Source organism: Malurus melanocephalus, unplaced genomic scaffold, assembly GCF_030028575.1.
Source record: "Malurus melanocephalus ecotype Western Australia unplaced genomic scaffold, MMel_1.1 scaffold_83, whole genome shotgun sequence".
Lineage (NCBI taxonomy): Eukaryota > Metazoa > Chordata > Aves > Passeriformes > Maluridae > Malurus > Malurus melanocephalus.
The window spans coordinates 356,452-370,809 of NW_026623315.1; the positions used below are offsets into that span (position 1 = coordinate 356,452).

At 48.2% G+C, this 14,358-nt stretch overlaps 1 protein-coding gene across 1 annotated transcript in view; it reads left to right on the top strand.

Moving 5' to 3' along the window:
* The window catches only part of TGM4 (transglutaminase 4), a 14,179-nt gene extending 3,773 nt beyond the window's left edge, over nt 1-10,406 (top strand). The window contains exons 2-14 of the mRNA XM_057367691.1: nt 148-327; nt 463-566; nt 873-1,002; nt 1,651-1,769; nt 3,200-3,307; nt 3,837-4,011; nt 4,535-4,673; nt 4,909-5,012; nt 6,241-6,492; nt 7,142-7,489; nt 8,803-8,972; nt 9,435-9,571; nt 10,052-10,406. Coding sequence (XP_057223674.1) covers nt 148-327; nt 463-566; nt 873-1,002; nt 1,651-1,769; nt 3,200-3,307; nt 3,837-4,011; nt 4,535-4,673; nt 4,909-5,012; nt 6,241-6,492; nt 7,142-7,489; nt 8,803-8,972; nt 9,435-9,571; nt 10,052-10,193 — 2,108 coding nt within the window. The 3' untranslated portion in view covers nt 10,194-10,406. The remainder of the gene's footprint in view (nt 1-147; nt 328-462; nt 567-872; nt 1,003-1,650; nt 1,770-3,199; nt 3,308-3,836; nt 4,012-4,534; nt 4,674-4,908; nt 5,013-6,240; nt 6,493-7,141; nt 7,490-8,802; nt 8,973-9,434; nt 9,572-10,051) is intronic.
* Nucleotides 10,407-14,358: the final 3,952 nt, after the last annotated feature.

Consider the following 14,358-nt stretch of genomic DNA (forward strand, 5'->3'; position numbering starts at 1 on the left):
TCTTATGCTAGATCACTTGTTACTCTAGACATTTTGGTGACTCATGGGACTGCATTAAAAAGGACAAAACTGTCTTTACTGAGCAATTCACCATCAATCTTTTCTTTTTCCTTTCTCCTTTCTCCTTTTCTCCTAATGTCTTTCCAGRGAGCGATCTGAAGGTCACTGGGGTTGACTTTCTCAAGAGCCAGAACACCCAGCAGCACCACACGGATGGGTACAACATCAAGCACCTGGTGGTGCGGCGTGGGCAGCCCTTCCAGGTGCAGCTCAGCCTCAGCAGGGAGCTCAAGGCTGGTGACAAACTGTCCCTGCGCTTTGGCATTGGTAAGCAAAATCCCCTCTGCAGCCACCAGGCAAAGCCTGAGAGCCCCAGGAGCACCCAGCTGCCTYTTCCTGGCGCTGCACGGGCATGGCAGACCTGTGCTACCCTCCAACWTATTGTCTTGGGTTTGTTTCTAGGTGAGAACCCGATGAAGAACAGGGGGAGCCTGCTGTCACTGAAACCGGAGCGGGAGGACTTAAACGGGTGGAAAATCTCCATTGCCAAGAGGAATGGCAAAGAGGTAGAGCCTGTGGGCAAGGGGCCCAAAGCCCAGCACCGAGCCCATCAGAAGCTGCAGAGCAAAGTCCCATCATATCCCTTAGTTCTATGATTTTAAGGGAGCAGTAACCTTGCCCTGCTTGGTTCATTGCTGTCCCCATGCACAGGCAGGATTCACCCCATCCCACTGCCTTTCCCTCTTGCCCTGCAGAGACCTCCACAGCTCTCAGCTTTGCCCCTCATGCCAGTCCTGTGGCACCACATTGGTGCCATGCCTGTGGCCATGGTGGAGTGTCACTCATGCTGTGTCTCCTTGTTGCCCCCTCAGTGCCTGCTATCTGTCACCAGCTCTCCCAGTGCCGCCGTGGGAAAATACAACCTGCATGTGAAGACTGGGACTAACATTTACAAGCCTGAAAATGGTGTTGTCTACCTTTTGTTCAATCCTTGGTGTGAAGGTGAGTGGTCCTGAAGCTGGAAGTGGTAATTATTGCTGCCAGGGAATGCCCTTGGCAGAACTTTTCCTCATATTTTCCCTCCTCTCCTTCTTACATATGTTGCTTTTCCCCATAAAACACTGCAAGCAGCATCCTCATGGAGCCAGTGGTAAGCTGGACAGTAGCAATGAGCCAGATCCTCACTGGACATTCTCCAGTGCCAGGACACAGAGGGACATCTCTCCGTCACATCTCTTTGTGCCTCTGTATCATCCCTCTCTGTTTCCCTGAGCCAGCACGAAGATTAACTGAGAGGACTGGATTGGCTTAAAATCCAGACAAAAAATAACCATAATAAAAAGTTGCCTGTTTGGTTGGGATCAGTTTCCCAGTTTTGTCTGCTGTCTAGCTAGTACACTGCAGTGCTCAGAAATCAGCTTTTTGCTGTAATAAAAGAGTGATCATGTAGCAATGGACCTACAGGGGGAAACTAAAGATTAGTCTTACAAGGAATTCTTTCACAACAGGAGCAAAAAAATGGGGATGCTTCATGGTCATCAACTGGTGTGAATATCACAGACCCTTGGTTATCCCAGTTTAGTTTTCCATGGAAAATTTCACATATGTGCAAGCCACCTGACATCTGAGGGTTTGGGTTTTTCTCTCCAGATGATGCTGTCTACATGGCCAGTGAGGCRGAGAGGAAGGAGTACGTGCTCAACGACACTGGCTACATCTACACTGGGACTGCCTACATGATATATGACAAGCCCTGGAATTATGGRCAGGTAAAGCACAGCTGTCTTGTCAGCCCTATCACCCTGCCTCAACCCTTTGGCATTGAGCCCATGAGCAGCTCAAAACGCTGGAATGACAGATCCAGCTTCACTGGGAGGGCTCACCTGCTCAGAGTAATCCATGTGCCTACGTGTTTTCCCCACCCACAGCTGGAGAATGGGGTTTAGTGGAACATTTWTAGTCAGATCATGTGATCCCCTGGCAAAGGATGTGGAATCTGGGGATAGAGTATTTCCAGGTGAAAAACTTCCTATAAAGCAATTCCTGGTCTCATGCAAATGTAAGTGTTGTTAATCAGCTAATGAGGCAAGGAGAGCGCTGACAGGGGGAAAAAAGAAACTGATTTACCTGTTGTATCGGGATCAGGAATAAAAAGGGTAAAATTACTGGCAGAGGTTATCACCTTTCAAGTGTTGCCTTCACTGACAGCTGTGTGCASGACACAATCAACCACTCTGTCAGGAAGGGTGTTCCTGCCCTCTGCCTCTCAGATAACTCCAGAGGAGTGGAATGTCACATTGGCTTGGGCTAGAGATAAGAGGTGGGTGCCAGAGCAGATTTATTTGCACCCTGTAGAAAGCACACATGCACCCAAGTGGAGCATCCTGCACCCTGTCCAGACAGAAATCCCCACCAAAAAATGTACAAATCTGGGAGGTTTTTCTGGTTTGGTTTGGTTTGGTTTGGTTTGGTTTGGTTTGGTTTGGTTTGGTTTGGTTTGGTTTGGTTTGGTTTGGTTTGGTTCATGAGTCTGCAATTTTTGCAGGACATCTGCAGAATATATATCTGCAGAATACACATAACCCAACAAAGGTGCTCACACTGATGCCTTTACAACACAAAAGGGGCCAAAGGACATAATCTGTAGGGCTGTTCCTATCCTAATGTTTATTCTGCTGTTGAACAAAGAAAATTGATATTGATATTCTGACAAGCTTTGTTGGATCGGATGTTTGACATTGCTCTGAACTGGACCTCAGGGAGCTTTATCAGCAATTGCTAATTAGGAATCTTTGCTGTAATAATTAGTATTTATGTACCTTTCTTTTTTCCAAGGTTCATTTTGTACCTATGTCAATAGATTAAATATCTGCAGAGATCTTAAATTTTCATTACTCTTGAGTAATTTGCAGGGTTGTGGGGATATGACGTTGGTGACTGTGCTACTCACAGGAGTAAGTTTGCTAGGTCAGGTTCTAACTGTGTTTGCTTTTGTTGTCCAAGGCTGAGTTTCATTTTAGCTCTTTTTTGGAGACAATAGCTTTGGGAAGACCCACAGCCTTGAAAATTCATTATCATAAAGGAAGTTTAGAAGTTAAAGCTAGTCAGATGTTTTCCTCCAAGCACATGCTTTTCAGTGACAAGCAAATTCTGTTTTAGAGCAGCATATGAAAATATCACCATTTTCTCCCCAAAACAGTTTGAGGAATTCATCTTGGATGCCTGCATGTATCTGCTGGACAAAAGCAACCTCAGTCTGTCTGATAGAAGGAGTCCTGCAACTGTGTCCAGAGCCATGTCTGCTTTGGTAAGCCTCTCTCAGTGAAGGGCTTTGCCCCTCCAGCATTCCCTCGTGCTTCTTACTTGCTCCTCTTTCTCTGGGACTGTGAACACCATTTCAGGAGGCACTGAAATGGATTCCTTTCGCAAACTGCAAGGATCAAGAGACAGAGGCATTTTGGGTGGAGGGAAGAGGTGAACAAAACCACAGCATGTCCCCATCCCCAAAGACTGCAGCTGTCCTTCCTCATTGGTTGGGTTTGTGGGGCCAGCACAAGGGTTCTGTTTTGTGGGGGTGACTGCTCTCTCTGCTGTGACCCTTTTGGAGCTCYGTGGTTTAAGAAACAAGGAGCAGAGTTAATTTTGACTGCCCTGAGCAGTGGTACCACCTCCCTCTAGATACCCAGGTGGAAGATTTCCAACCAGGGAAGCCAGCAGCAGCGGCCTTGGTGGGTCCCACATGGCTGTGGAGCACCTGCGAAGCCCCTGGGTGGGCAGAGACCCCGGTGTTTAAGCCTCATTCCGCCTCATCCCTTTATTTTTGTGTGTGGCCACAGGTTAATGCCAACGATGACAGAGGTGTCCTGATGGGGAACTGGTCAGGGAATTACACTGGTGGGACATCCCCTATGGATTGGATTGGGAGTGTCACCATTCTGCAGAAGTACTATAAAACAAAGAAGCCGGTCTGCTTTGGGCAGTGCTGGGTTTTCGCAGGAGTCCTCAATACGGGTGAGCAGCAAACGTCTCCCTTCTCTGACACTCCAGTTACCGTGCTGGTGAGCCAAGTTACTGCTGATGAGCCAAATTACCCCAGTTACTGCCTCTGAGTCTGTCTGTAAGGAGAGGCTGAGGGAGCCAGCCCTGCTCAGCCAGGAGATGAGAAGGCTTTGGGGGTCTGATCCTTGTGTGTAAATACTCAACGGGAAGGAGTGGGGCACAGACAGGCTTTTCTCAGTGATGCCCACTGACAAGACTAGAGGTGAGAGGTACAGCCTGAAACATGGCAGATTCTGTGTAAACCCTGAAAAACAGTTTTTTCTGCTGTGAGGGTGACCAAGTGCTGGCACAGAATGCCCAGAGAGGTTCTAGAGTCAACAATCCTTGGAGATGTTCAAAAGCCATCTGGATGCAGTCCTGAGCACCTGCTCTAGAGGACTGTGGATGGGCAGAGGGGTCAGAGGACAGGATCCCCAGAGCCACCCACCAGTCTGAGTGGTTTTGTGACCCTGTGTTTTGTCTGTCTGTGCTGCAGTCATGCGCTGCTTGGGAGTGCCCTGCCGCTGTGTGAGCACCTTCGACGCGGCCCAYGACACGGATGAGAACCTGAGAGTGGACGTTTACCTGAACGACAAAGGGGAAAAGCTGAACTCGCTGTCCCTSGACTCTGTCTGGTACTGCCCACACTTCCTAACCCCTGRGCTGYCTTGCAGTGCCCCATTTCCCAGCCCCAGAGATTCCTTTGAGAATTTCACTGCTGCTTGGGGTTTGTTGCCCAGGAAAGTGAGAAAGAGAAAGCCTGGGGTACCCACAAATRTCCATTAAATCTGCCCTTACTAAAGGATTAAGGAGGAGATTGTGACTCTTTGGGTTGTAACAACACACTCCTTTTCTTTCCAACCCACACAGGAACTTCCACGTGTGGAATGATGCCTGGATGAAGAGAACAGACATACCAGAGGGGTTTAATGGCTGGCAGGCAATTGATTCAACCCCTCAGGAGCTAAGTCAAGGTAAGATTTGCCTAGGAAGGCTCTTCTGTAACTCCTGAGGGAGGCAGGGACTTTTTGTATGAAAAACATGCTTCCCAGTCAGCAGAGCAGGTACTCCCCACACACATTTTCACGTGCTGGGGCAGTGACACTCTAAAGCAGGACCTCTCACTCCTGCCACCTCAGCCCAGGATGGATGGAACAGCATTTCTTGGYGGGTAGAAAACCAACCTTGTGGGGACATAAATGTTGTTTCAGAAGTTAGAGCACATCTAAATCATTGGGGTCATGAGCCTGGTCATCGGTAGATGAGAGGAGTGACACCAAAATCGGTGACTGCACTCCCTGAACAGAGTCAGGGAATTTGAAGGTGGAAAAACACCGAAAGGTTAATCCTCAGGGAAGTGCAGAAAGTGGAATATTGCCTGGAGATTAAACACAGGTGTCTGGACACAGTTGACTTTGTAAACTGATACTGAAATAGTCTAAAAAAGAAATCTTCTAACACAATTTTGAAGCATTAGAAAGCAGGCATTAATTATTGCAGCGTGCTGAACACCCAGAGGGTATCTCCTCAAATTGGGTGTATCATGAAACTTTACAACAAGGTATTTGTTCCATCATGATCAGAGATGTCAATTAGACATAAACATCACTTCTCCTAGAACTAATTTGCAGGTATCTGCCTCTTACTGGAAAGCCTTTTATGGKCTCCTGGAGGGTTGTCTGAAGGGGTCTCTGGTGGTCAAACTCACCAAGTGTCCCCAACATTACAGATGACCGTCCCTTGAACTTCTTTTCTAGAAGCTGTTGCTTCTTGTTAGATAACTTTGCCACAAAAACCACCATATTGCTCATTATTTGTTTATCTAYGGGCTCCAGCTATGTTCAGCATCCTGTGTGGCTACTTTTATCTACTTCTTTAAAACATGTTGTCACCTTTTTTGCACAAGGCATCGTTATGTTCTGTTCCTTTTATCAAACGAAGCTGTGGCTTTCTAACTTTAAAATTATTTAAATCAGGGGGAACATGTGAAAGCTCCTACCAGACCTTGGTCATCAATAAAAATTTCCCAGGCAGCTGTGGGATAAATGAGAGGTTTTGGAGCTCATTACTGAGCTGGAGGATTATTTACCGCTAAGTGTCAACTGCTGCAGCCACAGTCTCCTGCTTGGCTGTGTCTCAGAGCAGAAATTGGGGTCGCTGTTCATGTTTGGAAGCTCAGCTGGCATTGAATGCCCCTTCCAGGCCGTTTCCAGTGTGGCCCGTGCCCGGTGAAGGCTGTCCGGGAAGGAGAGGTGTACTTGCCCTACGACAGCAAGTTTGTGTACGCGGAAGTGAACGCTGACAGAGTCTTCTGGATCGTCAAGAGGGTGAACGGCAAGGACAAGTACTACAGGGTCGGCACAGAGACCCAGGGCATYGGCAACAACATCAGCACAAAGGCCGTGGGGCAGAACAGGCGCCAAGACATCACCTGGGAGTACAAGTACCCCGAAGGTAACTACCCCATCCTCTGATGCAGTGCCAAACGGAGATCCCTGACCGTGTGGGGCACCCCACAGCACCTCTTGTTTCCTGGAGAGAACTGCACGAGTGGCTGCAGTGGCAAATCCAATGTAARGCCTGGAGATCCTTGGGAGGCAGTACTGCTCCTGGGCATCCCCATGCCTGCAGTGACACCTATGGCTGCCCCTCAGGGACACAAGCAAGCTTCCAGACAGKGAAAGAAATGGCCTTAACCAAGTCATCAGACTGACTTTTGCTTTATTTCTTCATTCTTTTCCATTTTGTCTTTCCATTCCCCAAWTCATATTAGTAAAAAAAAATCCCACATTTCCTCCCCGCAGTTCTTAGATCCAGCCATGTTGTCCTAGACAGTTAAACAGTTCTCAGTGAGGAGGGCAAAAATATCAGGCTGAAAAATTTAAGTGCACCCATGCTCTAAATTGTTTCTTCCAGGAAATTCTTCCAGTCCAAAATGCTACAGTTAGGTTTGGAGGTAGCTTAAAACAAAAAGTTGTCCTGAGCAGAGGCTGGAGGTGCTCTGACATCCTCTCTTCTTATCAGCAAAAGCATAAATAAAGGGAAGATAGCTCTGGGTGAGGAGACTGAGATACAGTTGTCACCCATATTTTTCTTTATCCAGGCTCCAGAGAGGAAAGRAAGTCTATGGAAAGAGCTTCTAGCTTCCTGCGCCCGGCAGGATTGATACCTCGATCAGGCTACGCTACAACTGCACAGGCAACGAGCAGCAACATCCAGCCCTTGATCCTGAAGGAGCCAGTCACCAAGAGTGGGCTCCACCTTGACRTAAGCAATACAGAACCTTTGCATCCCGGCAATCCCCTTGAATTTGCCATCACAGTGAAGGCCGCTACTCCTGGGAACTGGACCGTCGAACTTCTTGGCTCYTGCCAGCTGCAGTACTACACTGGAAACGTTCAGGCCAATCTTGGGACTATCAAGGAGACCATCAGTCTTGAAGGCAAYTCTGGTAAGCACAGAAAGCTTGCTTTGTTCTGTAGACTGATTTATGGTGGCAGTCTGGGGTTTGTAATGGCTCCACTGTAGACCAGGCTGTATTTTGTGAAGAGCAGAAATTGCCTGCCTAAACCCACCTCCCTCATTTGGAAGTCTCAGTTACARACTGGGACCCTTCTGTAGCAGGGACCAAAACATGAGGGCCCTGCTGCAGCTTCAAGGAGGAGGTTGGAAATACATCAGTGTGGGCCGACAGAGGTTTTCACGGGGTGAGCGAGGTGTGCTGGAGAATCTCCCTCCTGTCCTCACTGCGTAAATGTCAAACACGTCACACAAGCTTTGTATGCATTCGTGTGGGTCAGATCCCTCACAGGATTTAGATGGCTGGGAATTTCAGCCTTTTTTCATTCTTGTGTTTGCCGCTCTAATTTAGGTGGTGAGGATGCTGCTGAGTGTTATTTTCTGAATTCTTCACCCAAGCAAATTGCCACATCAAGGCTGCCTGCCTGGCTGATCCCCGGAGCTGTTTTTGCTGCTGTGCTTTGCACATCTTTGAGCAACCCGGGTTGCATTTCTCATCCCCAAAAATGCAACTGAAATTTGCTAAACAAGAGACTAACAAGTGATGAATAATTAACAGCCCTCGCTGATTCCGAGTATGAGTCACTCACAAAAAAAAAAAAAAAAAAAAAAAAAAAAANAAAAAAAAAAGAAAGAAATCTTTGCTGTTGATGAATGCTGATTGGTTTCACTCATGTACTGTTGTTGTCAAAATGCAGCAGGAGGACACAAAGGTAGCCACATATATATATGCCTACTTGTATACATACATACATACACTTAGGGAAAAGGACAGGCGTTTTTGGTTTTATTCCCAGAAGCCAGGAATCTTTGCAGTTAAAGCAATGCTCACGCACCAGCACTGCTGACCTGGGGGCTTTTCTTAGCCAGTGGAAGGTTGATCAGGCAATTGAAGACAAAATCTGAAGTGAAAGGAAAGGCAGCAATTTTACAGCAGGCAGAGAAACCCTAGGGGGTGCAGGCTTGGGTGTACCCAACCTCCTGCTCCTCTGCCTCCTCCTGAGTGCTGGGGCAGCCAGGGATCAGGGCTGATGAGGTGCTGGATGCGAGCCCAAGGCAGTGCYTGTCTGAGCAGGGAGATGATGGGGCTCAGCCACCCTTCCATGGGCTGCATGAACCCCCCATGCAGGGAAAGCACAATGGTCTCAGCAAATACAGCTAATCCCACATTCTGGACCAGAGCTGGCTTTGCCACCCAATTCCTGGCACRTGATGAAGCATCAAGGTGTGCTTTCTCTCCTGCAGAGATGCAGGTCCCCCTGAAGATAGCCCCTGATGCGTACATGAAGTCGCTGGCCTCCCTGGAAGGCGAGGTGCTCATCCTTGTCACTGCTGTTGCTGAGGTCAAGGAAACAAACGACAAACTCACCAAGGAGACCTCGATGAGATTCGAGTACCCCCCCATCACTGTSCAGGTGAGGCAGCCACCAGCCGGGCTCCTGGGGGGAAAGGGTTAAAGCCCTGCTCACTGTARCACCATGGTGGTGTTTGCACTTCCAGGGGGCTCTCCCAAACAGCTGGCTCCTGGGATGCTCAGTTCTTGGAATCTCATTTGGCTATTTAATCTTTCTTTGAAGGTTGAAAGCAGCCATGAAATGAAAATTTTATTATTTCCCCATGTAAAATGGGAAGGCAGAGGCTACTGGAGGGAAGGGGGTTGTACAAGGTCCATCTCCAATCCCACAGCTCTCCCTCCTGAAGGAAATACCTGTTGAGAAACCAGCTGGAAAAACATAATGCTTGAGGAGGGTGGAAAGCATATGAAAGGGTTGTTCCCCAYCATGCTGGTGCTGAGGAGCAAACCTGCAGCAGCTCTGACATTTTTTACCCCTCTAATCCCATCTTTGGGTTTGTTTCTCTCTTTCCTCCGCTGCCAGATGCCCGAAACAGCCAAACTGTACAATGACTTCACCTGTGCATTCATCTTCAAGAACAAGCTGAATGTGACCCTGGAAAACTGCAAGCTGCTGGTGGAGGGCTTGGGCATATTTAAGATGACAACATTTGAGCAGGGGTAAGGAGATGAGCCAATGAAATGACCAGGGCAGGATTCTGCTCTGTTGGTTTTGTTTTTAATATCCTTGAAGAAGTGATTAAGGGATTTGGAGTAAGAGGGATCTTTGCAGCTGTGTTTGACACTGCACCACATTTGGCCAGACAGACCCAAACACACTCGGGGCAGACGGGCATGACAGGGGCTCCCCACATGCTCCTGTTGTGCTGGCCAAGAAGTGTGAGCAGTGTCAGCTGCTGCCTTCAGAGCTGAATTTAGTGTTTCAGCAGCACGGGGAACTCTGGGGAAGGTGCCTAGGAKCACCAGGAGCACCAGGCAGGACCACTGTGCCAGGCCCCCTTTGCTGCACACTGGTGATGGGAGAAGGAAARCACCCACCCTAAACACACACAGCGATTATTACTTAAAGTGAAATTATTCAGAAGCGGCAAATAACCCTAATTCAAGCTGAGACTAATTGGTTTTTTCCTTTGTCCTTAGGGATATAATGCCTGGCAGAATCATGAAGTCTGAAGTAATATGCACTCCAACAAGACTAGGAGAGAAGAAAATCATAGCCAAGCTGATCTCAGACCAGATCAAAGGGATCTCTRCAGAGAAAGCCATCATGATCACTGAGTAGGATCAGCACCTTTTYGGGGTGCAAATGTTGGCCTTGCTGAATGTATTTTATCACTGGGCATTTCTTGTCTCCTTGATTGCTGTGTAGTACTTTTAATATAAAGAGCAAAATTGCCATAAAGCTACAGGAATTAAAGTGACTTTAAGGGGTGCAGCTGCATTGATTGCAGTTAACTGTGATTCAATAAAGATTGCTAAAATTGACTCTGTGATTGGGTTTGTGTGATGATATTGGCACACTGGAATGGCTCTGAATCCACAGGGGGATGTTCCCATCCCAGACCAGGGGTCACAGCTCATGGTGGTGCCAGCTGCAGCCAGTGATGGGTGTGAGCCTGGGAGGGGCCAGTGGTGCTGTGGTCCTACATGGAAGGACAAGGACACACAGGGACCTCACTGCTCCAAGGGCGGCTCTGCAGCTCAAGGAACACTTCAAGCAAATCCCTCCTGGGCAATTCCCTCTTCCTCCCAGCTCACCATATGGGAAATGTTCCAGCATGTGCCTTTCCTCGTCTTTAGAGCACAGAAAGAGCAAACCCAGCGGTCTCCCCAAACACCATTTTTCATACATCTTCCCATCCCACTTCCTTGGGGGGTTTTCAGGCATTTTTGGAAGAAGTACTATCTCCAGCAGCATTACCAGTGTTTCCCTAGAAATGTCCAACCTCTATTCTTTGCCTTCCACCCTGAACACTGCTGGACTACAGGTAGAAGCTCAATGGCAGTATCCATCTGGAGCTCTTCCAGCCGTAGTGACACTGAAAAGACAACAGCTGTGCACAGCTGGAGCCCACCACTGCACTGCACACACCAGCAACTCCCGAGCCTGCCTTTAGCAAGGGATTGCTCTGTCCCACAGCATGGCCTGCAGCAGGGTGGCACTGGGGCTTTCAGTGTTTCCACAAGCAAAGAGGAAATTAGGTCACACAGTAGTACACAGGGTAATTTATTTGTTTATTTAAAAGGCAAGTGCTCAAGCATTAAGGCAGTAGAGTGGAAAAAAGAAATGGTGATTACATCTGGTTATGTGCCAGCCCATAAAAARGGAGGGAGGAAGAAAGAAAAAAGGGAGGACATAAAAAGGCAAAATGGTTTTAACCACTCTCTTGTATTTCAAAGATTTGGGGAAATGGGGGCAGCTGCCAGGCCACAAAAGGGGGTCAAGGCTGCCCTGACCCCTCCTGCCCCTCTGCCCACAATGTTCTGCTGCTCCACAGCAGCACTGGGTCCCTGAAAGGCCACCTCCTGTGGTGGCACAGCAGGGAGTGGGAGCTCCTCTCCACAGGCAGAGCTGGTGCAGGGTCCATGKGCATCATGTCCGCAGGGTAGGGAGGAACAGGTGCTCCTTGGCAGATGAAGCGTTAGTCTTTCAGTAAGTGCAACAACGACCGTAGGAGCAAAAAGGAATTACAAACAGCAAAAAAGTATTTTTTTTTTCAAGAGATGTGAATTCTCTAGTTGCATAGAAAACCTGCTGCAGAAGACACCAGGTAAGAAGCAYGAGAACACTTTCCACATTTGCCACCACCTTGTCCATCACATATGAACTCCTTGTGTCAGAGCGGTGACAGGATCTTCAGCGGACCACACCTCACAGAGCAGTGCAGGGGGAGCATCCTCCCCAGCCCCACASGTTTGGGGCACCACAAGCAGGCCCTCCAGGATGTCTTTCCTGGGACCTGGAGAGCCAGTCGGGACCAYTGCAGCATGAAGGCATGCTCTAAGAAAGGGCAAGATGTGTGTAGGGGGAAGGCAAGGTAAACAGTGAGTTTAGTTTCAATTCCTTGAAAATCATGTTTGATGTCAAATTACCAGTCAATCATTAAAGGAGGAGATTTATACGAAAGCTGTGGATAAATAAAACAGATTTTTCCAACTCGTAAAGATTTCTGTGATTTCTGACAGTTGTCACACTACATTGAGACAGAAAGGAGATACATCTAGGGATACTGGGACCTTGGAAGGGCACAAGGGAGATTGACAGCCAAGAAAAACCAGAACTGATTTTCTGGGCATAGGAAATCACCCCACCACGTCTCAGGGGCACTGGAGATGGAGCTGGCTGTCCATCTATGCTCTGTGTAAGGCACAGGGACACGTCCCTGTCTCTCCTCAGACTGTAACTGGAAGAGGGGAGATGACTGTTCTGGCTCTCACCCACCTCTTGACACTGCTTTTCTCTCTCCCTGATTAAAAAAAAACAAACAAACAATAATGCCAGCACCTGAGGAACAATAGAAGAGGTGGGAAATAGAAGCAAATTACAACYGTTCTCATGATGAAGTGAACGAGGTTTGGGAGTGGACGAGAAGTTAGGCTGCCTCCATCTATGCCTACCCAAAGCCATGTCCCAGAGTGGGGTCCCTGTTCTGAGAAGCATCCCTGGAACGCAGCGCACGGGGGTCTCTCCCAAGCTGACATCCCTATATACCTGCCTCAAGGGGATTTKCAGCCATGAACAGTTTCTCCCTGTAGCACCATTCCCACTGCAGACACAGCACCAGAGGCAGGGATGTTGACTGGATGCAGAGGCAGAGCAGCAAGCCAAAATTAGAAAACATGAGCTAAAAAGGGCACTCTTTTCCTTCCTCCTTCAGCATCCCCATTGCTCCCTACAGGGAATCCCTTACAGATCTGCGTATACCCCTGATGTCCCTTTCCTGAGGGATGCTGACAGAGATGAATGCAGGGTGGTGCAGRAGAGGAACAGCCTCTTCCCTCAACACCACACTGCAGCACAGTGCAAAGACAGTCAAGAGCACGTGTCTAAATGACACGAGAGGACACCTCATTTTCTCTAAATGTGGGGTGTTTCCCTTTGCCCCAAAGGTTATATGTACACAGTTCCTAATGACGGTTTCTAGATCTATTTTTCACTGACAAAGAGACACTGGAAGAACCATCCAGAGGGAACAGGGGATGGGACAACTATTCAAAAATACCCCCTGGATTTCAGCCAAGCTGTGCTCCTAACAGTCAAGGCATTGTTTGCTCCCAGTACCTTTGCCAGAAAAGGAACTGCTGTGGCAGAGGACAAGTYCAGGAGAGAATCTCATCCCTCCACACTAGGCCTGAATGTCACAGCTTCAATATATACTAAAATGCCTTCTGAGGGTTAAAAAAATACAGAAAAAAACCTTGCATAAATTCTATTTGATATTACTCCTAYATATAATAAAAACTTCATATAGGCCTTTCATAATACCATGCTTTCATCCCAAAAACTCCTTTCTSTGACTATTGAGAGGAAGCAGTTATCTTTGGTCCATTTTACAGGGGAGGAAGACACACAAGCAAGCATGTTCTGTGGTGGGGAAAGCAGAAACGCATCTCTTCATCCTGCAAATTTAATAACAATTAATCTAAGGGACACGACAGAAGGAAAAAATCCCAAAACAATTAAAAACCAGTCTAAATTAAAAGTACCGTGACATCTGGAGGATGCCAAGAGTTTGCAGCATATCTGAATGCAGTGGCTCTGCGTGACTTTGCTGCAGCCACTGCAGTRATGCCTTCTTTGGGTGATGGGTGTTCCTTCTACAGGTTCACCAGCATTCYCCAGGAGCTGCCTGCAAAATCAGTGTAAGGAAACTCTGTGTAATGGCACGTGCTGGCAGGACAGTAKGAAACCCCAGCAAGGTTAACAGGCACTATTCACTCTCTACCAACTCTGGGTACCAAGAAAAGGAGAGAGACATCTAAATTAGAYAAAAAAGGAGAGAGGCAGTACCTCCATCAGCAGGGTGTTCACATCTCCCTCTCTTGGACTGCAGAAATAGCCCTGGCATGTGGCCTAGGCCACTTCCCTGGGCTGCAGAGCTCAGCCAGGCAGCTCCCACTCCACACATCTCACCTGTGAATGAACCACAGCCCCAGGAAAAATCTTCCCCTCACCAGCACCAGCCTGGCTGACATTTGCCCATTCTTGGCTGTRCTGRMCACGGGTGAATGYTCCAGCCAGYCTGGCACTGCCACAAGCCCACMARCTCCGACAAGCACRACCAGTCCTGGGCAGTTCCACAAGCACAGAGGGRAAACATTACCCCTGGAGATATTTCAGAGCCCAAAGGAATTACACCCAGAGTGAGCTCATCCATCTGCTGCATCCATAGCCCTGTATCCCAGCTCTGCTAAGACCCACAMACCAGCAACTTTCATAATCCAGA